The sequence below is a fragment of the Tachyglossus aculeatus genome, chromosome 23 (assembly GCF_015852505.1).
Source record: "Tachyglossus aculeatus isolate mTacAcu1 chromosome 23, mTacAcu1.pri, whole genome shotgun sequence".
In the NCBI taxonomy this organism is placed as follows: domain Eukaryota; kingdom Metazoa; phylum Chordata; class Mammalia; order Monotremata; family Tachyglossidae; genus Tachyglossus; species Tachyglossus aculeatus.
The window spans coordinates 41,124,305-41,148,260 of NC_052088.1; the positions used below are offsets into that span (position 1 = coordinate 41,124,305).

At 52.0% G+C, this 23,956-nt stretch overlaps 1 protein-coding gene across 4 annotated transcripts; it reads left to right on the forward strand.

Moving 5' to 3' along the window:
• Positions 1 to 41: 41 nt before the first annotated feature.
• On the forward strand, positions 42 to 23,258 carry PGF (placental growth factor). Of its 4 annotated transcripts, none has more exons than XM_038765970.1 (7): positions 42 to 483; positions 1,529 to 1,571; positions 5,558 to 5,754; positions 5,914 to 5,990; positions 18,954 to 18,983; positions 21,456 to 21,512; positions 22,511 to 23,258. In XM_038765970.1, the coding sequence occupies exons 1-7, from the start codon at positions 418 to 420 to the stop codon at positions 23,226 to 23,228; spliced, it is 1,188 nt and encodes a 395-aa protein (XP_038621898.1). In that variant the 5' UTR covers positions 42 to 417; the 3' UTR covers positions 23,229 to 23,258. The 4 variants fall into 4 exon arrangements, with proteins under 4 accessions (XP_038621898.1, XP_038621901.1, XP_038621902.1 ...); XM_038765973.1 differs by having other exon boundaries at positions 22,969 to 23,258; XM_038765974.1 differs by lacking the exon at positions 22,511 to 23,258 and adding an exon at positions 21,790 to 22,452.
• The last annotated feature ends 698 nt before the right edge of the window (positions 23,259 to 23,956 follow it).

Below are 23,956 nucleotides of genomic sequence, written 5' to 3' on the forward strand. Positions count from 1 at the left end.
GCTCCCAGCCCATGAAACCGCGTCTCCCAGGGCAGCGGAGCTCAGATGGGATCAGCCGGCACGGGGCCGGGGAACCACCAGGGTCCTCGACGCCGCTGACCGGGACCCCGAGGGCGGGAGGGCCATCCAAACGGGCCGAAGGCCTCCCCTTGGGGACAGGCCGAGGGAGCGTCTAGGCCACGCACGTGGCCCGGCCTGCTCGGGCCTTCCTCCTGGACCTCCGGCGGTGATCCCGAGGATGCCTGGCCGGGGGCGGCCCACCGCCCACCGGGGCCCCTGGAGGCACTGAAGTGGGGCGTCGGGGTCTCCCCCACGCCACACCCCGGAGCCGGGTCTGCTCGGGGCCCTGGAGGAGTATGCCGGTTGCCCCCCTGAAACGGAGCCCCCCGCCTCGGGCCGTCTGAGGAGACGCCAGCCATGCGGCTCCTCACCTGCTTCCTGCAGCTCCTGGCCGGGCTCGCCCTGCCCACCCCTCCACCTCAGGTAAGGGGGATGCGGGTTCTGGGGGTCCTGACGGGGGCTTGTAGGGGGCCGGGCTCTAGGTTAGAGAAGAAGCTGTATGCGGGGAGGCCTGCGTGCTCGGTGAGGGGGCAGGTGCCCCCTCAGAGCCCTCGATGCTGGCCTCTCAGGAGGTCCCGGAGCCGAACCGGGCCCGGAGGAGACTCCGGGATGGAGTCGAAGCTTCCCGTCGCTCCCCGGGGCTGTCGGTTCAGCTCCAAGGACCCCCGAGTAATCCCCGGGCCGGTGGTCAGGGTCACGGCCCCCGTGACGGGCCAAACGCAGTGGAGACCTCTGACCCGGCCGGGGCCCAGCCAGGCCCCGGAGGGGGAGTGAGGCCGAGAGAGCCCTCCCCGCCCGCCTCGGCCCTCTCCCAGAGTAAGCACAGACTCCAGTCCCGGGGCCGGCAGGATGCTGACACCGGGGTTCTGGATCCCGCAGGCCAGAGACGCTCCCGAGACGCTCGTCCCGGGAGCCGGGATGAGGGCCCGGACCCTGGCCTGGCTCCAGCCCGGGGAAGAGAAATCCTGCCAAGCTCAATAACCTCCTTTCCCACCAAGGTCCCTCCCCGTCCTGCTCTCCGGGAAACCCCTGAAAGAGGGAGGTGGGAGGGGACGGGATGGTGGGGTAGGGGGTGAGGAGGGGACGGCCTGTTCAACACTTGCAGAGGAGGGCAGGGGGAAGGGAGGCCGAACCCGCGGCGTTACATTACCCGGAGGTCCGTCTGCGGCCCCTCCGCTCCCACAGCTGACACCCCCTCCCTACGGGGCTCTGGCCCGAGTCCAGGCCCGGACATTAAAGGGGTCGAAGGGGGTCGTGAGGGGGATGGAGAGGCGGGACAGAGAGAAGGAGCCCAGCAAGAGCAGAGCAAGAACGGCCGGGGCGCCCAGGGGTGGGGAGAGACGTCGGGGCAGGGGCAGGGAAGGAGGGGCCGGACCACCGCCGGGCAGCCCCCCGACACATCCCGGCCCTTCCACGGGAGTCTCCCGTCCTCCCCGCCTCACCGGCGCCCTTCCCTCCTCTCCGCCAGTGGGACCAGCTTTCCGGGAACAGCAGCACGTCAGAAGGGGAAGGTAAGCTGATGACCCCTGCCCCCTGACCTCCCTCTCCCAAGGGTCAGCTGCTTCCTCGTCCCGCTCTCTCCCTGGGCCGGGCGTAAGGCAGCGTAGGGTTGGGTTGTTGGGTGGGGGCCGTCTCTACATGTTGCCAACTTGCACTTCCCAAGCGCTTAGTACAGCGCTCTGCACACAGTAAGCGCTCAATAAATACGATTGAATGAATGAATGAAAGAGCAGATGGGCCCTTGAAGAGGGAGGCGAGGGGGCTTCACCGAGAGGCGGGCACAGGGAGGGAGCCGCGTGGGAAGGCGGAGGTGGCTTGGATCCGCGGAGGAGGCCTGTCGGGGGGATGGCGGGGGCTCAAAGGCCTGGGAGTTGAAGCCTCTCGCCGGGCAGACAGCGAGTGGGATCCGGAAGAGCCTCCCGCCGCGCCTCTCGGCCCCGGGCGGAGGCTTCGGGGAGCTGACCGGACCTTTCCGCTGATGACAAACAGCTCAGACGGGACGACAACCCTCTCTCGTTTCCAGCGAGTGAGGAACTTCCACGCGAGGGGAGACATCTGCCGAATCGGGCACCCCGCCTCTCGCCTCTGTCTTAACCCTGTCCTCGACCTCCCCCCTTCCCCGCCACCCCACAGTGATACATTTCCAGTGGCAGGGAAGCCCAGGCACGCGTACGCGAGCGTCTCATCCTACAGACGGCCCGTTTCGGGGGAAGGAGAGCCACCGGATGCTCCCCGCTGCCCCGTAGCCAGGGACCACAGCCTGACGTGGAGATAATAATAACGATGATGGACTTTGTGAGGCGCTTACTATGTGCCGGGCACTGGATTAAGCGCTGGGGCGGATACAGGGCAGCTCAGCTCACTGAGGGTGCGGCGTGGGACTGGAGGGGAGAACTGGGGTGGGGAGAGAGGAGAAGAAATCATTCCCACCCTCGGGGACTCCGGGGCAGACCAGACAGACAAACAGAACTAAGATGGCTAAATATACGGAGGCAAAGTACATTGCAAGTACATGTGTCATAGGAATGAGGGCGGGTGGGGGGGGGATGGTTGTGTATCCGTCGACTTGGCCAGCGGAAGCATAACGTGCCCGATCCGAACTGATCCCCTTGGCTCCCCTCCCACAATCTTCCGGGAATCGCTGTGGCATTCGTTCCCCGACAGGTAAACGCAATCTGATGGGACACGGTCCCTGTCCCTGCCTAAGGGAAGAGCGGGCAGATATTTCATCCCCGTTTTCCAGATGAGGAAACTGAGACACGGAGAAGTGAAATGAATCCCCCGCTGTCACTCAGCAGGCAAGAGGCTGAGCGGGGTCAGAAACCAGGTCTCTCGTTCATTCAGTCAAGCGCATCTGAGCGCTTACCGTGGGCAAAGCACTGTACTAAGCGCCTGGGAGGGCACGCTATAACAATAAACAGACACGGTCCCCGCCCCCAGCGACCTCACGGTCCAGAAGGACTGGTCTCCTCTCTCCCGGCTCTTTCCTCTAGGCCCACTAGCCAGTAACAGGGAAGTTTTCCTTGAGGAGGGGGCCGCTTTGGAAACGGCGCCAGGACTGGTTCAAATCCCAAAGGCAGACAGAGTTTGGGAAAGGCGTTCCCGATTCAGGTCTCTTTTCCCACGCGCCAGTTGTGCTGGAGCCATCTCAGCGCGGCGGAGACACCTGCTGTGCTCTGGGGCGGCAGCCAGCCGCCCCTCCCAGACCCCTCGCTCCCCTCTCTCGCTCTTCTGAAACATCCTCTGGCGGGGCCGGACGATCTCCCGGCTTTGGGCCGGGGGCGTCTCGGGAAGAAACTCGAGCCAGATGGGTTCCCCGTCGAGGACTAAGGCGCCCGACATCTTTTCGGTGTCTGAAACACGGTAGCTCGCATACACTCTTCACTCCCGACACCAGCCTGTCCCCCGTCCACCCGCCTGGGCTAATTATACTAATAATAACGGTATTTGGTAAGCGCTTGCTACGTACCGGGCACTGTTCTAAACACCGGAGTAGATACGAGATAAAGGGGTTGGGCACGGTCCAACATCGGCCTCGATCTTAATCCCCATTTTACAGACGAGGGAACTGAAGCATAAAGAATTGAAATGCCTTGCCCGAGGTCGCACAGCGGACAGGCGGCGGAGCGGGGATTAGGACCCACGTCTGTCCGATTACCAGGCTCGCGAGACCGTGCCGCTTCCTCCCGCCCGGCTCCGGAGGGAGGGTCCGGAGCCGGTCGGAAGGGGGAACGATTCCAGGAGCAGTCAAGGAGAGGCCTCCTCTTGGACGGCTGACCGCCCAGCTGGGAAGGCCGGGGCAGACCTCCTCCTCGCCGCCCCCCCCGGCGGTCCCTCCTTGGTGTCCAGGAGGTCGGTCTGGACGTTGCGGACGTTTTCCTGGCTGGGACGGGGTGGTCCTGGCCACGGTTCCCTTGAGATCGTGACCCACATCGTCCCGTCGCCAGTTTTCCCCTTCCCCCGCCTCACCCACCCAGCCGGCCTCCCTGAGGGAGCCCCAGAAGGACGGGTCTTTAGCCAGGGCTCCGTTTACAGAGGAAAAGAAAGGAATCTCTTTTCCCGGCTGCCAAGTTACCCCTTCCGGCTTCCCCCGGTGGGGTGGCTGCCCTCTGACCCCAGCTGGGTAGGAAGTGGTCTCCACGGGAGCCACAGCAAGGAGAGGGGGAGAGGAGGGGAGGGAGAGCCCTCCCTGGTCGTCTCCAGGTGTTATCTTTCCTGCAGGGGCCATTAGGGGAAGACAAAAACAGCACTAAGCCCAGCTAAGGCCGCTTGGGTCGGCCTGCATTTTTCTGGTTTTATTTGTCTTTTCGGACCAGAGAGATCCGACATTGGCTCAGACCAACGGGGCGGGCCACTAAAGCTCGACTGGGGCTCACGGCTCAGGAAAGGGAAACGTGGAAGGCCCCACGAGGCAGGCGGCCCCCAGCCCTCTGGCCTGTTTTAGCTTTAGTTTTAGCTAAAGCGAGAGCTTTAGCGCTTGGCTCCTCCCCCCGAGACCGCCGGATGAGCGACTCTTTATGGGCTCTGCGGCTGCCTCCCCGCGTCCTGACGATTTTCCGTGGACTCCCCTCCTTTCCCGACGCTCAGGCCGAGGTCTACGGTGCCACCGGTAACTGGGCCAAGTGAACTTCGACCCCTGACTCTACCCGCGGGGGGCTTCCTGTGGGAAGCAGGAATCGCGGGAAAGAATTGACAGACGACCTCCCGGACAGGCATCGTCTGGGCAGTGGAGCTAGGGGCCTGAGAGCCGAAGAGTCTGGCCTGGACCAGAATTCAAAGCTCAAGTCCGAGCTGAAAAGGAGATTATGGGGGGAGGCTCTTCACCCCGACGTTCACCAGAGTGGGGCTGAAGGAGTTGAAGAGATTAGGATACATTTAAAAAATATATATATACGGTAATTGTTAAGCGCTTACTATACCAGGTACTGCTCTAAGCGCACTGGCGTAGATACGAACTAATCAGTCTAGTCCGTGTCCAAGATGGGGCTCACAGTCCTCATCCCCATTTGACAGATGAGGTAACTGAGGCCCAGAGAGGTGAAACGACTTGCCCAAGGTCCCACAGCAGACAAACGGCAGAGCTGGGATTAAAACCCAGGTCTTTCTGACTACCAAGCCCGGGCTCTAGCTGCTTCTCGGTAGTTGAGAAGGGGCCTGGATCCAACCCAGTCAGTCGTTCGTATTTATCGAGTGGTTACTGTGTGCAGAGCACTGTACTGAGCGCTTGGGAGAGTACAATAGAACAATAAAAACGGGCACATCCCCTGCCCAAATGGGGGCAGGGGATACGGAGAGCCGGGGACTGTAAGCTCGCTGTGGGCAGGGAATGTGTCTATTTTTGTATCGTACTGTCCCAAGCACTTAGTGCAGTGCCCGGCCCACCGTAGGCGCTCAATAAAGGCGATCGAATGGGGAGGCAGGGGGACTGGGGCGGGGAGACGGGCCGCCCGGCGCCCCGGCCCGAAACTCCCGGCCCTGTTTGGCTTCTCCCGCGCAGTGCTGCCATTTCAGGAGGTTTGGGGCCGCAGCTTCTGCCGCGCCCTGGAGAAGTTGGTGGAGATTGTGGCCGAGTACCCCGGCGAGGTGGAGCACGTGTTCAGCCCCTCCTGCGTCTCCCTGCGCCGCTGCACTGGCTGCTGCGGGGACGAGAGCCTCCAGTGCGTCCCCGTGGAGACGGCCAACGTCACCATGCAGGTGGGCACCCGCCCCCCCATCTAATCCACCCCATCTGTGCTCCCTGGAGGTGGCGGTCCGGCTCGAAGCGGCCTGGGCCTTTCCCAACCAGGCCCCCGTGGCCGGGCCGCGGGCGGAGGAGCGGGCCAGACGCTCGGGTCGTGTTCTCCCCCCTTGCAGCTCCTGAAGATCAAATCTGAGGAGCAGACGTCATACATGGAGCTGACCTTCACTGAGCATGTGCGGTGTGAGTGCAGGTAAGACCCCCCCAGGGATGCTGCTGGGGTCGGAGACCACCCCCACCCAGGGCTTCCAGGCCGGGACGGGTCTCTCCCGGGGCCGAGTTCGCCTGCCCTGAGCTGCCGGGGGAACTCTAAGGTCCCCCACGGGGGTGGGTTTCCCAGCTCAGTCGATCAATCAATCAATCAATCATATTTATTGAGCGCTTACTGTGTGCAGAGCACCGCACTGAGCACCTGGGAAGTACAAGTTGGCAACATATACAGGCAGCCCCTACCCAACAGTGGGCTCACCGTCTGAAAATGTAGGCAGTCTCGATGTATTTATCGAGTGCTTGCTGTGTGCAGAGAACTGTACTGAGCGTTTGGGAGAGCTCTCACGAAGGCGTGCGGGGCGGGCCGTCCTGTGAGCTTGGGAGCAGGGACGGACCCCGCCCTATCCGTACTTAATAATGATAATAATAATAATAATAATAATGGTGGCATTTATAAAGCACTTATTACGTGCCAAGCACTGTTCTAAGCGCTGGGGAGATTACAAGGTGATCAGGTTATCCCACGGGGGGGCTCCCAGTCTTCATCCCCATTTTACAGATGAGGGAACTGAGGCCCAGAGAAGTGAAGTGACTCGCCCCAAATCACACGGCTGACAAGTGGCGGGGCCGGGATTTGAACCCATGACCTCTGGCTCCAAAGCCCGGGCTCTTTCCACCGAGCCACCCTAATTCTCAACGTCACTGTTTACCATTGTGCTTTTCCAAGCGTTTAGTCCAGTGCTCTGCACACAGTAAGTGCTCCATAAATACATTTGAATGAATGAATCAATCAATCGTATTTATTGAGCCATCATGAGGCAAAAATTAAAGGGTTCTGCTGAAGCGGTAGCAAGCCGAGACTAGATGGCTCCATCTTCACGCCTCCTAAAGATGATTTCTTACTTTGTCATTGGCAGGCATTGACTTAAAACGTTTGTCTGCGGGGTGTGATGAAACCAATCCAATAATCTGCTTTTAACGCCCAACTCCTCCTCTAAACTCCTTGTGGGCAGGGGTCCCATCTACCAACTCTGTTGTAGTGTACCCTCCCGAGCGTTTTGTGTGGGGTTCTCCACAAAGCAAGCGAGCGCTCAGTACATACCAGAGATCAATCGATAACCATCGACAGATAAGCAGCAGGGCATAGGGACAGAGCACGTCAGAAGGTTTGCTGCCATTTGTCTGCTGCGTGACCTTGGGCGAGTCGCTTAACTCCTCTGTGCCTCAGTTCCCTCATCTGCAAAATGGGGATGGAGACTGTGAGCCCCACGTGGGATAGGGAGGAATGAATCCCGCAGGACGGCTGCTCCGTGCCAGGGACTGGGAAGGAGGAGGATTTTAGCACCTCCACTCTTGGATCCGTCTCGGGGGCCGGGGTCTCTGCCTTTCATTTCCCGGGCTCCGGGGAGGCGGCGTGGCTCCGTGGAAAGAGCCCGGGCTTTGGAGTCAGAGGTCCTGGGTTCAAATCCCGGCTCCGCCACTTAGCTGTGTGACTTTGGGCAAGTCGCTTCACTTCTCTGGGCCTCAGTGACCTCATCTGTCAAATGGGGATGAAGACTGTGAGCCCCCTGTGGGCCAACCTGATCGCCTTGTAGCCTCCCCAGCGCTTAGAACGGTGCTTTGCACATAGTAAGCGCTTAATAAATGCTATCATTATTATTATTATTATTACTTCACTTCTCTGGGCCTCAGTGACCTCATCTGTCAAATGGGGATGAAGACTGTGAGCCCCCCGTGGGACAACCTGATCGCCCTGTAGCCCCCCCAGCGCTTAGAATGGTGCTTGGCACATAGTAAGCGCTGAGCCTCCTTTCCTCCTCCATCGCCGCCTGGGCGATGAGAGGACCTCTGGCCTCCCTAGGCCTCTCATTCATTCAATCAATCCTATTTATTTTAGACTGTGAGCCCACTGTTGGGTAGGGACTGTCTCTATATGTTGCCAACTTGGACTTCCCAAGCACTTAGTACAGTGCTCTGCACACAGTAAGCGCTCAATAAATATGATTGATTGATTGATTTAGCTCTCTTCCTCCCTTCAAGGCCCTACTGAGAGCTCACCTCCTCCAGGAGGCCTTCCCACACTGAGCCCCTTCCTTCCTCTCCCCCTCGTACCTCTCTCCATCCCCCTCATCTTACTTCCTTCCCTTCCCCACAGCACCTGTATATATGTATATATATGTATGTATATATATGTATATATATGTGTACATGTGTATGTATATATGTTTGTACATATTTATTACTCTATTTTACTTGTACATATCTATTCTATCTATTTTATTTTGTTAGTATGTTTGGTTTTGTTCTCTGTCTCCCCCTTCTAGACTGTGAGCCCACCGTTGGGTAGGGACTGTCTCTAGATGTTGCCAACTTGGACTTCCCAAGAGCTTAGTCCAGTGCACTGCATACAGTAAGCGCTTAATAAATACGATTGATTGATTGATTGTCTCTCTATGTTGGCAACTTGGACTTCCCAAGCGCTTAGTCCAGTGCTCTGCACACAGTAAGCGCTCACTAAATACGATTGATTGATTGTCTCTAGATGTTGCCAACTTGGACTTCCCAAGCGCTTAGTCCAGTGCTCTGCACACAGTAAGCGCTCAATAAATACGATTGATTGATTAATAAATGCTATCATTAAACCCAAGAGAGGTCTGCGGACCGCAGCTGGCTTTCATTTCCTCCCCCTCGCCCGGAATTGGCCTCTGGAGTCGGAAGCCGGCAGATGGGCCGCAGCTGTGCGGCAAGGAGGGGGTCCCCGGGGCCCAAAGTCAGGGCCGTGGTGGCGGGGCTTCTCGGGGAGGGCGTCTCTCAATCAATCAATCAATCAATCAATCATATTTATTGAGCGCTCACCCTGAAGGGGCTGGTCTGGGGCAGCGGGGTCGGAGTTCAGAGAGCCGCTGCCCATCGCGGGGCCGCCCTGCCGCTTGTCGGCCCTGTGGACCTGCCCAAGGCGCTTCGCTTTTCCGTGCCTCGGTCACCTCGCCCATCAAATAATAATATTTTTATTTTATTTTATTTTGTTAGTATGTTTGGTTTTGTTCTCCGTCTCCCCCTTTTAGACTGTGAGCCCACTGTTGGGTAGGGACTGTCTCTATATGTTGCCAATTTGCGCTTCCCAAGCGCTTAGTACAGTGCTCTGCACATAGTAAGCGCTCAATAAATACGATTGATTGATAATAATAATAATGGTATTTGTTAAGCGCTTACTATGTGCGAAGCGCTGGGGGGATACAGGGCGATCAGGTTGTTCCGCGTGGGGCTCCCCATTTTACAGATGATGCACAGAGAAGTGAAGCGACTTGCCCAAAGTCAATGCTGTGAGCCTGTGATTAGCTTGTAGTAATAATAGTAATAATTTATTATGTGCAAAGCACTGTTCTAAGCGCCGGGGAGGTTACAGGGTGATCAGGTTGTCCCCCCGGGGGGGCTCTGTGTGAGATGATAGACGTGGTGTTAATAACAGCTGTGGTACCTGCTAAGCGCCCGCCTTACCTCCTTCCCCTCCCCACAGCACTTGTATAATAATAATAATGGCACCTGTTAAGCGCTTACTATGTGCAAAGCACTGTTCTAAGCGCTGGGGAGGTTACCAAGTGATCAGGTTGTCCCACGGGGGGCTCACAGGCTTCATCTTATTAGTCTTGTTGCCAACTTGTACTTCCCAAGCGCTTATCAATCAATCAATCGTATTTATTGAGCGCTTACTGTGTGCAGAGCACTGTGCTTAGTACAGTGCTCTGCACACAGTGCTCAATAAATACGATTGATTGATTGAGTGATTGATCCCCATTTTACAGGTGAGGGAACTGAGGCCCAGAGAAGTTAAGTGACTGGCCCAAGGCCACACAGCTGACAATTGGCAGAGCTGCGATTTGAACCCATGACCTCTGACTCCAAAGCCCGGGCTCTTTCCACTGAGCCACGATGCTTCTCATATATACGTATATACTTATATATATATATATATATATATACATATATATATATATACATACATATACTTATATGTATATACTTATACTTATATATACTTATATATATATATACATATATATATATACATACATATATACTGTGAGCCCACTGTTGGGTAGGGACCGTCACTATATGTTGCCAAGTTGTACTTCCCAAGCGCTTAGTACAGTGCTCTGCACACAGTAAGCACTCAATAAATACAATTGATGATGATATACATATATGCACAGTCTTCTAGACTGTGAGCCCACTGTTGGGTAGGGACCGTCACTATATGTTGCCAAATTGTACTTCCCAAGCGCTTAGTACAGTGCTCTGCACACAGTAAGCGCTCAATAAATACAATTGATGATGATATACATATATGCACAGTCTTCTAGACTGTGAGCCCACTGCTGGGTAGGGATCGTCTCTAGATGTTGCCAACTTGGACTTCCCAAGCGCTTAGTCCAGTGCTCTGCACACAGTAAGCGCTCAATAAATACGATTGAATGAATGAATGAATGAATGGATGAGGGAACTGAGGGCCCAGAGAAGTTGAGTGACTTGCCCAAAATCACCCAGCTGACAGTTGGCGGAGTGGGGATTCGAACCCATGACCTCTGACTCCAAAGCCCGGGCTCTTTCCACTGAGCCATGCTGCTTCTCTAAGGGCCTGGCACATAGTAAGCGCTTAAAAGATACCATCATCCTCGTCATGGGGCGCCGGCCTCGGGGGCGGGGGGCCCCAAATGCTGCGAGACAGGTTTTGCCCCAAAAAGGCGGGTAGGGGGGAAAGTTAAATGGGGCAGAAAGCCCGGGAAAACAGCGCTCTCTCCCTCTCTAGACTGAGTTCGTCGTGTGTCCGTTTGTACTCTCCCAAGCGCTTAGTACAGTGCTTGGTGCGCGGTAAATCAATCAATCAATCAATCGTATTTATTGAGCGCTTACTGTGTGCAGAGCACCGTACTAAGCCCTTGGGAAGTACACCGCTCAATAAGCGTGGCTCAGTGGAAAGAGCGCGGGCTTGGGAGTCCCGGGTCATGGGTTCGAATCCCGCCTCCCCCGCATGTCTGCTGTGTCACCTTGGGCCAGTCACTTCACTTCTCCGCGCCTCAGTCCCCTCATCTGTCAAATGGGGATGAAGACCGTGAGCCCCCCGTGGGACAACCTGATCACTTTGTAGCCTCCCCAGCGTTTAGAACGGTGCTTGGCACATAGTAAGCGCTTAATAAATGCTGTCATATAGCATAACATATAGAGACATATGTCTATAACATATAGAGACAGTCCCTACCCAACTCTCCAAAGAGCATCCAAGAACGAGCGCCACTTACCTCTCTGGTTTCATCTTTTCCCGCCGAGGCCTGGGGTGGGAGATAAATGCTGTCGTTATTATTATTATTATTATTATTATTATTATTATTATTATTACTTCTCTGGGCCTCAGTGGCCTCATCTGTAAAATGGGGATGAAGACTGTGAGCCCCACGTGGGGCAACCTCATCTCCTTGCATTCCCCCCACCGTTTACAACAATGCTCTGTACATAGTAAGCGCTTAACAAATACCAATAATAATTATTATTTAATATGAATTATATCAATATTAAATATTAAATATATTAAATAATTATTATTATTATTATTATCATAATGACCAAGGGGCCTGGTGCCAAATTCCTCATCTCCTTGCATTCCCCCCAGCACTTACAACAGTGCTCTGTACACAGTAAGCGCTTAACAAATACCAATAATAATTATCATTTGATATCAATCATATTAATATTAATATTAAATATTAATCATATTAAATAATAATTATTGTTATTATAATGACCAAGGGGCCTGGTGCCAAATTCCTCATCTCCTTGCATTCCCCCCAGCGCTTACAACAGTGCTCTGTACATAGTAAGCGCTTAACAAATACCAATAATAATAATTATTTGACATTAATTATATTAATATTAAATATTAATTATATTAAATAATAATAATAACTATTATTATTATAATGACCAAGGGGCCTAGTGCCAAATTCCTCATCTCCTTGCATTCCCCCCAGCGCTTACAACAGTGCTCTGTACATAGTAAGCGCTTAACAAATACCAACCTTATTATTATTATAATACTAAATATGCTCGAACGAATGAATGAAGAAAGTGTCACCAAGGGGCCTGGTGCCAAATTCCTCATCTCCTTGCATTCCCCCCAGCGCTTACAACAGTGCTCTGTACATAGTAAGCGCTTAACAAATACCAACATTATTATTATTATAATACTAAATATGCTCGAATGAATGAATGAAGAAAGTGTCACCGAGGGGCCTGGTGCCAAATTCCCAACGCCCGGAGCCAGCTTCCAGTTGGGAACCAGTTGGTTCAGGATTTGCTCTGTGTCAAGTCGGGAAAGTTCAAGATACCTTGTTTGACACCAGGAGCTCTGGGCTCGCAGCCAAAGAGGGAGGGAAAGCTAATGTCTCATCCCTATTTTAAAGCTGAGGAAACCGAGTCACGGAGAGGTGAATAAGAACTGTTAACGGGGGTAGATAACCAGGACGGTCCCCATCCCATGCGGGCCTATCCGTCTAAGGGAGAGGGAGAACAAGCATTGAATCCAGCGCTTTGAACAGTGCCCAGCGCTTGGAACAGTGCTTTGCACATAGTAAGCGCTTAATAAATGCCATTATTATTATTTTATAGATGAGGAAACAGGCTCAGAGAAGTGAAACGACTTGCCCAAGGTCACCCGGCGGGGCCGGAATTAGAACTCAGGTCTCCTGACACTCAGGACCGGTCTCCTTCCACTAGGTCACATTGATCCCACTGTTGGGTAGGGACTGTCTCTATATGTTGCCAACTTGGACTTCCCAAGCGCTCAGTACAGTGCTCTGCACACAGTCAGCGCTCAATAAATACGATTGATGATGATGATGATGATAATAATAATAATCGCGGTATTTATTAAGCGCTTACCTTAGGCCGAGCACTGTTCTAAGCGCTGGGGTAGATATCATCATCATCATCATCATCGATCGTATTTATTGAGCGCTTACTGTGTGCAGAGCACTGTACTAAGCGTTTGGGAAGTACAAGTTGGCAACATAGAGAGACAGTCATCATCATCATCAATCGTATTTATTGAGCGCTTACTGTGTGCAGAGCACTGTACTAAGCGCTTGGGAAGTCCAAGTTGGCAACATAGAGAGACAGTCCCTACCCAACAGTGGGCTCGCAGTCTAAAAGGGGGAGACAGAGAACCAAACCAAACATACTAACAAAATAAAATAAATAGAATAGATACGTAACAAAATAAAATAGAATAGATATCATCATCAATTGTATTTATTGAGCGCTTACTGTGTGCAGAGCACTGTGCTAAGCACTTGGGAAGTACAAGTTGGCAACATAGAGAGACAGTCCCTACCCAACAGTGGGCTCGCAGTCTAAAAGGGGGAGACAGAGAAGATAACCAAACATACTAACAAAATAAAATAAATAGAATAGATATGTAACAAAATAAAATAAATAGAATAGATATCATCATCAATCGTATTTATTGAGGGCTTACTGTGTGCAGAGCACTGTACTAAGCGCTTGGGAAGTCCAAGTTGGCAACATAGAGAGACAGTCCCTACCCAACAGTGGGCTCACAGTCTAGAAATGGGAGACAGAGAACAGAACCAGACATATTAACAAAATAAAATAAATAGAATGGATATGTCCAAGTAAAATAAATAAATAGAGTAATAAATACGTACAAACGTATATACATATAAACAGGATATAACAGGATCAGGTCCCATGTGAGTTTCACAGTCTAAGTAGGAGGGAAAACAGGTGTTGAATCCTCATTTTGCAGACGAGGGAGCGGAGGCCCAGAGACGTTAAGTGACTTGCCTAAGGTCACACAGCAGGTGTGGGAATAGAAGCAGTGGCGTGGCTTAGTGGAAAGAGCCCGGGCTTGGCAGTCGGAGGCCATGGGTTCTAATCCCGGCTCCGCCACTTATCAGCTGTGTGACTTTGGGCAAGTCACTTCACTTCTCTGTACCTCAGTGACCTCACCTGGAAAATGGGGATGAAGACTGTGAGCCCCACTAGGGACAACCTGATTACCTTGTGATGATGATGATGATGATGGCATCTTTTAGACTGTGAGCCCACTGTTGGGTAGGGACTGTCTCTATATGTTGCCAATTTGTACTTCCCAAGCGCTTAGTACAGTGCTTTGCACATAGTAAGCACTCAATAAATGCAATTGATGATTTGTTAAGCTCTTACTATCAATCAATTAATCAATCAATCGTATTTATTGAGCGCTTACTGTGTGCAGAGCACTGTACTAAGCGCTTGGGAAGTACAAGTTGGCAACATATAGAGACGGTCCCTACCCAACAGTGGGCTCACAGTCTGGAAGTGCGAAGCGCTATGTGCGAAGCACTGTTCTAAGCGCTGGGGAGGTTACAAGGTGATCAGGGTGTTCCTTGGGGGGGCTCACAGCCTTAATCCCCATTTTACAGATGAGCTCACTGAGGCCCAGAGAAGTTAAGTGGCTTGCCCAAAGCCTCACAGCTGACAATTGGCAGAGCTGGATTTGAACCCACGACCTCTGACTCCAAAGCCCGGGCTCTTCCCACCGAGCCAGGCTGCTCCTGGTATCTACCCCAGAGCTTAGAACGGCGTTGGGCACACAGTAAGCGCTTAAACAAACGCCATCATTGTTATTTAAGCGCTCAGTACGGCGCTCTGCACACAGAAAGCGCTCAGTAAATACGACTGAACGAATTAGAACCCCGGTCCTCTGATTTCCAGGCCCGGGCTTTTCTCCCTGTGAGCGCTTTAGCGGCCTGGAAGGGAGGGTTCGCCCCAGCCTCAGGGGGAGAGAAAATAAATCAATCGGTCGGATTTAGCGAACGCTTCCTCTTTGCAGAGCACTGTACTGAGCGCTCGGGAGAGCGCAATAGAATCAGCAGACGTGAGCCCGGACTCGGAAGGGTTGGCGACCCACCCTTGGGATGTCGCGGTCTTAGAAAGTAAGGATTGCAACCTCCTGGACTGTGAGCTCACTGTTGGGTAGGGACCGTCTCTATATGTTGCCAATTTGGACTTCCCAAGCGCTTAGTACAGTGCTCTGCACACAGTAAGCGCTCAATAAATACGATTGAATGAATGAATGAGAAAGGTGAGGGGGCAAGGGGGCCCAGTTCTGCCTGGTGTCTGCCAACTGTCCCTGGAATCTGCAAACGAGCTTGGGACACGTATTCATTCATTCAGTCGTATTTATTGAGCGCCTAGTGTGTGCAGAGCACTGTACTAAGCGCTTGGGAAGTACAAGTCGGCAACATATTAGAGCGTAAGGTTGAAGGCCCCCCCTTCTAGACCGTGAGCCCGCTGTGGGCAGGGATTGTCTCTCTCTGTTGCTGAATCGTGCTTTCGGAGCGCTTAGTACAGAAATAATAATAATAATAATGGCACTTATTAAGCGCTTACTATCTGCAAAGCGCTGTTCTAAGCGCTGGGGAGGCTACAAGGTGATCAGGTTGTCCCACGGGGGGCTCCCAGTCTTCATCCCCATTTTCCAGATGAGAGAACTGAGGCCCAGAGAAGTGAAGTGACTTGCCCCAAGTCACCCAGCTGACAATTGGCGGAGCCGGGATTTGAACCCATGACCTCTGACCCCAAAGCCCGGGCTCTTTTCCACTGAGCCGCGCTGCTTCTCAGTAAGCGCTCAATCAATACGACCGAATGAATGAATGAGAAGCAGCCTGGCGCAGTGGCTAGAGCCCGGACCGGGCAGTCGGAAGGTCATGGGTTCTAATCCCGGCGCCTCCCCTTGTCTGCCGTGTGACCTTGGACAAGTCACTTCACTTCTCCGGGCCTCAGTTACCTCATCTGCGAAATGGGGATTGAGACCGCGAGCCCCAGTTGGGGCAGGGACCGTGTCCAACCCGGTTTGCTCGCATCAGAGAAGCAGCGCGGCTCAGTGGGAAGAGCGCCGGCTTGGGAGTCAGAGGGCATGGGTTCGAATCCCGCCACCGCCACTTATCAGCTGGGTGACTTTGGGCCAGTCACTTCTCTGGGCCTCAGTTCCCTCATCTGGAAAATGGGGATGAAGACTGGGAGCCCCATGTGGGACAACCTGATTACCTTGTACCTCCTTCAGCACTTAGTGCGTGGCACATAGTAAGCGCTTAACAAATACCAAAATTATTATTATTATTATTATATTCACTCCAGCGCTTAGCAAAGCGCCTGGCACATGGTAAGTGCTTAACAAATACCCAAATTATTATTATTATTATATTCACTCCAGCGCTTAGCAAAGCGTCTGGCACATGGTAAGTGCTTAACAAATACCCAAATTATTATTATTATTATATTCACTCCAGCGCTTAGCAAAGCGTCTGGCACATGGTAAGTGCTTAACAAATACCAAAATTGTTATTATTATATTCACTCCAGCGCTTAGCAAAGCGTCTGGCACATAGTAAGTGCTTAACAAATACCAAAATTATTATTATATTATATTCACTCCAGCACTTAGCAAAGCGTCTGGCACATAGTAAGTGCTTAACAAATACCAAAATTATTATTATATTATATTCACTCCAGCGCTTAGCAAAGCGTCTGGCACATGGTAAGTGCTTAACAAATACCCAAATTATTATCATTATTATATTCACTCCAGTGCTTAGCAAAGCATCTGGCACATGGTAAGTGCTTAACAAATACCATAATTATTATTATTATATTCACTCCAGCGCTTAGCAAAGCGTCTGGCACATGGTAAGTGCTTAACAAATACCAAAATTATTATTATTATTATTATTACATTCACTCCAGCGCTTAGCAAAGCGTCTGGCACATGGTAAGTGCTTAACAAATACCCAAATTATTATTATTATTATATTCACTCCAGCGCTTAGCAAAGCGTCTGGCACATGGTAAGCGCTTAACAAATACCCAAATTATCATTATTATTATATTCACTCCAGCGCTTAGCAAAGCGTCTGGCACATGGTAAGCGCTTAACAAATACCCAAATTATCATTATTATTATATTCACTCCAGCGCTTAGCAAAGCGTCTGGCACACGGTAAGTGCTTAACAAATACCCAAATTATTATCATTATTATATTCACTCCAGTGCTTAGCAAAGCATCTGGCACATGGTAAGTGCTTAACAAATACCATAATTATTATTATTATATTCACTCCAGCGCTTAGCAAAGCGTCTGGCACATGGTAAGTGCTTAACAAATACCAAAATTATTATTATTATTATTATTACATTCACTCCAGCGCTTAGCAAAGCGTCTGGCACATGGTAAGTGCTTAACAAATACCAAAATTATTATTATTATTATATTCACTCCAGCGCTTAGCAAAGCATCTGGCACATGGTAAGTGCTTAGCAAATACCCAAATTATTATTATTATATTCACTCCAGCGCTTAGCAAAGCGTCTGGCACATGGTAAGTGCTTAACAAATACCCAAATTATCATTATTATATTCACTCCAGCACTTAGCAAAGTGTCTGGCACATAATAAGCGCTTAACAAATACTACAATTACTATTATTACTGAGCAATCCTTGGGCTATTTATTTAGCGTCCTCTATATGTGCCAAGCACTGGGGAGATACAAGGTAATCAGGCTGGTAATAATAATAGTGTAATAGTATAGTAATGATAATAATAATAGTGATTGTGATATTTGTTGAGCACCTACTATGTGCCAGGCACTGTACTGAGCCCCAGGGTCGATGCAAGGTAATCGGGTTGGACAGAGTCCCCGTCCCACGTGAGGCTCACACTCTTAATCCCCATTTTACAGATGAGATAACCGAGGCCCAGGGAAGTGAAGTGACTTCCCCAAGGTCATGCAGCTTCTCATTCATTCGATCGTACTGATTGAGCGCTTACTGTGTGCAGAGCACTGTACTAAGCGCTCGGAAAGTACAATTCAGCAACATTCATAGAGAAGTAGCGTGGCTCAGTGGAAAGAGCCCGGGCTTTGGAGTCAGAGGTCATGGGTTCGAATCCCGGCTCCGCCACATGTCTGCTGTGTGACCTTGGGCAAGTCGCTTCACTTCTCTGAGCCTCAGTTACCTCATCTGTAAAATGGGGATTAAGACGGTGAACCCCACATGGGACAACCTGATCACTTTGTATTCCCCCAGCGCTTAGAACAGTGCTTTGCACATAGTAAGCGCTTAACAAATGCCAACATTATTATTATTCATTCAATCGTATTCATTGAGCGCTTACTGTGTGCAGAGCACTGTACTAAGCGCTTGGGAAGTCCAAGTGGGCAACATCTAGAGACGGTCCCTACCCGACAGCAGGCTCACAGTCTATTCTATTTATTTTATTTTGTTAGCATGTTTGGTTTTTCTCTCCGTCTCCCCCTTTTAGACTGTGAGCCCACTGCTGGGTAGGGACTGTCTCTCTGTGTTGCCAACTTGGACTTCCCAAGCGCTTAGTACAGTGCTCTGCACGCAGTAAGCGCTCAATAAATACGATTGATTGATAGAAGGAGGGACCTTCAACCTTGCTCAGGGTCACGCAACGGACAGGTGTCGGAGCTGGGATTGGAACCCAGGTCCTTCCGACTCCCAGACTGTAGACTGTAAATCAATCAATCAATCAATCGTATTTATTGAGCGCTTACTGCGTGCAGAGCACTGTACTAAGCGCTTGGGAAGCCCAAGTTGGCAACATATAGAGACGGTCCCTACCCAACAGTGGGCTCACAGTCTAAAAGACAAAGTGTAAACTCGTTGTGGGCAGGGAATGTGTCCTCTCCCTAGAGTTTAGAACAGTGCTCTGCCCCCAGTAAGCGCTCAGTAAATACCATTGACTCCCTGGATCTTTGCTTTCGGGGCCTCGACTCCCCCAGCAGTGGACTGGACGTCTTGGGCCAGGATTTGTGCCCCAGGGAGACAGACCCCCCCAAACCCACCCCTTTTTTCTCTCCCACCCCAGGCCTCGGCGGGAAAAGATGAAACCAGAGAGGTAAGTGGCACTCGTTCTTGGATGCTCTTTGGAGAGTTGGGTAGGGACCGTCTCTATATGTTGCCAACTTGTCCTTCCCAAGCGCTTAGTACAGTGCTCTGCACACAGTAAGCGCTCAGTAAATACGATTGATGATGATGATGATGATGGAGACCCCTCCGACGCACATTTTCCTCGTGGAACTCGCGGTCGGCCGTGTGACCCTGTGCGAGTCCCTTCACTTAATAATAAGAAGAACAATAATGGCGTTTATCAAGCGCTTACTATGTGCAAAGCACTGTTCTAAGCGCTGGGGAGGTTACAGAGTGATATAATACTAATAATGATGGCATTTGTTAAGCGCTTACTATGTGCACAGCACTGTTCTAAGCGCTGGGGAGGTTACAAAGTGATATAATACTAATAATAATGGCATTTGTTAAGTGCTTACTATGTGCAAAGCACTGTTCTAAGGGCGGGGGGGGTTACAAAGTGATATAATAATAATAATAATGGCATTTGTTAAGCGCTTACTATGTGCAGAGCACTGTTCTAAGCGCTGGGGAGGTTACAAAGTGATATAATAATAATAATGATGGCATTTCTTAAGCGCTTACTATGTGCACAGCACTGTTCTAAGCGCTGGGGAGGTTACAAAGTGATATAATAATAATAATGATTGCATTTGTTAAGCGCTTACTATGTGCAGAGCACTGTTCTAAGCGCTGGGGAGGTTACGAAGTGATATAATAATAATGATGATGGCATTTGTTAAGCGCTTACTATGTGCAAAGCACTGTTCTAAGCACTGGGGAGGTTACAGAGTGATATAATACTAATAATGATGGCATTTGTTAAGCGCTTACTATGTGCAGAGCACTGTTCTAAGCGCTGGGGAGGTACAAAGTGATATAATACTAATAACGATGGCATTTGTTAGGCGCTTACTATGTGCAGAGCACTGTTCTAAGAGCTGGGGAGGTTACAAAGTGATATAATACTAATAATGATGGCATTTGTTAAGCGCTTACTATGTGCAGAGCACTGTTCTAAGCGCTGGGGGGGATACAAGGTGATCAAGTTGTCCCATGTGGGGCTCACAGTCTTAATCCCCATTTTACAGATGAGGTAACTGAGGCTCAGAGAATAATAATAATAATAATAATAATGGCATTTATTAAGCGCTTACTATGTGCAAAGCACTGTTCTAAGCGCTGGGGAGGTTACAAGGTGATCAGTTTGTCCCAGGGTGTCCCACTGGGGGCTCACAGTCTTAATCCTCATTTTACACATAATAATGATAATGATGGCATTTGTTGAGCACTTACTATGTGCAAAGCACCCTTCTAAGCGCTGGGGAGGTTACAAGGTAATCAGGGTGTCCCACTGGGGGCTCACAGTCTTAATCCTCATTTTACAGATAATAATAATAATGATGAAATTTGTTGAAGTGCTTACTATGTGCAAAGCATCGTTCTAAGCGCTGGGGAAGGATACAAGGTGATCAAGTTGTCCCATGTGGGGCTCAAAGTCTTAATCCCCATTTTACAGATGAGGTAACTGAGGCCCAGAGAAGTGAAGTGACTTGGTCAAAGTCACACAGCTGACAATTGGCGGAGCCGGAATTTGAACCTATGACCTCTGACTCCAAATCAATCAATCAATCAATCAATCGTATTTATTGAGCGCTTACTATGTGCAGAGCACTGTACTAAGCGCTTGGGAAGTACAAATTGGCAACATATAGAGACAGTCCCTACCCAACAGTGGGCTCACAGTCTAAAAGGGGGAGACAGAGAACAAAACCAGACGTACTAACAAAATAAAATAAATAGGATAGATATGTACAAGTAAAATAAATAAACGGAGTAATAAATATGTACAAACATATATACATATATACAGGTGCTGTGGGGAAGGGAAGGAGGTAAGATGGGGGGGGGCTCTTTCCACTGAGCCACGCTTTAACTTCTCTGTGCCTCGGTTTCCTCATCTGTAAAATGGGGGTGGAGACCGCGGGCCCCACAGGGGACAGGGACCGGGTCCAACCCGATTTGCCTGTGTCGACCCCAGCGCTTAGTGCGGTGCCTGGAGCCTAATAAACGCTTAACAGATACCGTAATAGTAATGTCCCAACCCAACCCAACCCAACCGTAGTGGAGAAGCAGCGTGGCTAGTGGAGAAGCAGCGTGGCTCAGTGGAAAAGAGCCCGGGCTTTGGAGTCAGAGGTCATGGGTTCAAATCCCGGCTCCCCCACTTGTCAGCTGTGTGACTTCGGGCAAGTCACTTCACTTCTCTGAGCCTCAGTTCCCTCATCTGTAAAATGGGGATGAAGACTGTGAGCCCCACGTGGGACAACCTCATGACCTTGTATCCCCCCAGCGCTTAGAACAGTGCTTTGCACATAGTAAGCGCTTAATAAATGCCATCATTATTATTATTATTATTATTATTATTAACCGTAATAATAATGTCCCCTTCGGCTTGTTCCAGGAGGAGAACCAAGGACAGAGGGAAGAGGAAGAGGCCGAGACCCACGGCCTGTCACCTGTGAGTTTGTCGAGACTGGGGATGGCCTAGGGCCGCGTGGCGGAGGGAAGGGCGCTTTTGACAGGTGGGAAGAGGCCGTTCATCCATTCAATCGTATTTACTGAGCGCTTACTGCGTGCAGAGCGCTGTACTAAGCGCTTGGGAAGGCCGTTGGCTCCATACCCGCACGGAGTCGGCCACCGCCGACTCCCGCGAGCCTTAATCCCGCCCAACCCATGCGTCTTTTCCCTCCGGGTGGGCCCACGTTCACCCCGGCCCTGGTGTCTCGCCTCCTCAGGTGCAGCTCTGCTCCTCCCCGCCGATAGCCCGGCTCCCCAGGAGAGAGCCGCCCCGGCACCCGGCTCTTGTATTTATTTCCCCGTCTCACGTCCCCCGTTCCCCTCGCTGGCCACGTCCCCTCTATTTATTAGCCACTCGGAGCCCCGCGGCAGGGAGGGCGATCAGCGCGCCGAGCGGGGCCGAGGCCTCGAAGCCGGCCCGGGGAGACGGTTTAGGGGGTAGGGAGCTTTAGAGGACAGCAGTCAGCCGGGCGGTGGGGTCTTCGCGGGCTTTCCGCCGCCCCACTTGGCACCTACCGCCCCTCCCCTGTGCCCGCCACCGCTGCCGCCTCAATTCCTCACCTACGACGCCGCTCTGGACGCCCACCTTCCGGCCCTTTGCCTGCTGCCGGCTGGAGAGGGGCCCGGGATGGAGAGAAGCCGTCGAAGGAAGATGACCTTGCCCAGGGATGCCCGGGAGACGGGCACCTGGCCCTTCCCGGGGGGCCAGGCCCCCTTCACTGTTGGCCATCCCCACCCGGCTCGCCGGCTCTCCCGGGGCCCGGGCACCAGAGCGAAGCCAAATCCTCTTAATAAACTACCCTAGTTGAAACCAGACTTTGCGTGAGGCTATCTCCCGCGTCCCCCTGGCACCCCTCCCCTAGCTGGGGACCCCCGCCCCGTCCCGTGGGCCTTGGGCTTGTTCTCTGAAGCTGCCCCCCGTGCCTTGGATCCGGCCAGGACTCCAGCCGGCCTGGTCGGTGGAGGAAATCCGAGCCCAGACGCCCGGCCCGGCCCCGAGGCGGAGGCGCAGACCTCCAGAGCCCACCCGGGCACCCCGCCAGGCCTACGAGAATCCTCCCCGCCCCAGGCTGGGCCCCAGAGCGGGATTCGGAAGAGACGTCTCCATCGGGCCCAGCTTGGAATGCGCCCTGACATCTGCGGAGCCAGGGGACGGCCGCAGAGATTTCCCAGACTCCGCCAGCCCCGTCCCTCCCGCTTCATCGTCGTAATCGCGGTATCTGCGAAGCGCTTCCGTACTAAGCGCTGGATCAGACGCCATCCTGTTGCAGCCCACCCAGGGGCCTTTCACTTAATCGGGTTTATCCAGGGCTTACTTGGTGCGGAGCGCCGTATTAAGCACTTGGGAGAGTTCAAAATAACACTAAACAAGACACATTCCCACTGCTCGCTGGCAGGAGCTCGGTTACCTTGGGGCACGGCGCAGCAAAGCGACAACTCGGCCTCCAATCTTTCAACGGCTTGTCGGAAGGAAGCCCTCTTCCTGCGGAATCACCTGAGAAACGGGAAAAGAAGTGGCCCGAGGTCCCCTTGGCATGGGAGGAATCACCCCGCACAAGTCGAAAACCCTCTACGGGGCCCCAAACCCGTAGCCTTTCCCCGGCTTGGTTTTGGGAGCTTTGAGCGGGGGACCCTCTGCCCTGTAAACTCGTTGTGAGCAGGAAATATAGTTTATAGTTGCATTGTAGTCTCCCAAGCGCTTAGTACAGTGCTCTGAGCACCGTAAGCGCTCAATAAATACCACTGAATGAACGCTGCCACCCTCATGTGGTTTTCCAACTGCCTGGTTGTCCCTCAGGCTGCTGGGACTTCAACTCCCAGCAGGGCTGACTTTATCTGATAACAATAATTACGCTATTTGGTAAGCGCTTACTACGTGTCAGGCACTGTACCGAGCGCTGGGGTGGATCCAAGCAAATCGGGTTGGACAAAGTCCCCGTCCCAGGGAAGCTCGCAGTCTCAATCCCCATTTTGCAGAGGGGGTAACCGAGGTCCAGAGAAGCGGAGTGACCTGCCCAAAGTCACCCGGCAGACAGATGGAAGAGCCAGGATTAGAACCCGTGACCTTCTGACGCCCAGGCCCGTGCTGCATCCACTGTGCCATGCCCCCGGAATCAGGCCCCAGGCCCACTTTCATCATCAATCGTATTTATTCATCATCATCATCATCATCAATCATATTTATTGAGCACTTACTATGTGCAGAGCACTGTACTAAGCGCTTGGGAAGTACAAATTAAGTACACTTTCCACTCAATCGGAACTGAACTTGGCCTGAGGAGAGTTTGGGGCTGACCAGGTTGAGTTCTACCCATCCCCTCCCGAGCGTGGATAACGATAATAATAACGGTGGTATTTGCTAAGCGCTTATTATGGGCCAGGCAC

Coding starts and splice junctions, on each gene's coding strand:
- PGF (XM_038765970.1), top strand. CDS start 418: ATGCGGCTCCTCACCTGCTTCCTGCAGCTCCTGGCCGGGCTCGCCCTG. Junction 5,755..5,913: donor CGGCCAACGTCACCATGCAG/GTGGGCACCCGC, acceptor CCCCCCTTGCAG/CTCCTGAAGATCAAATCTGA. Junction 5,991..18,953: donor CATGTGCGGTGTGAGTGCAG/GTAAGACCCCCC, acceptor CTCCCACCCCAG/GCCTCGGCGGGAAAAGATGA.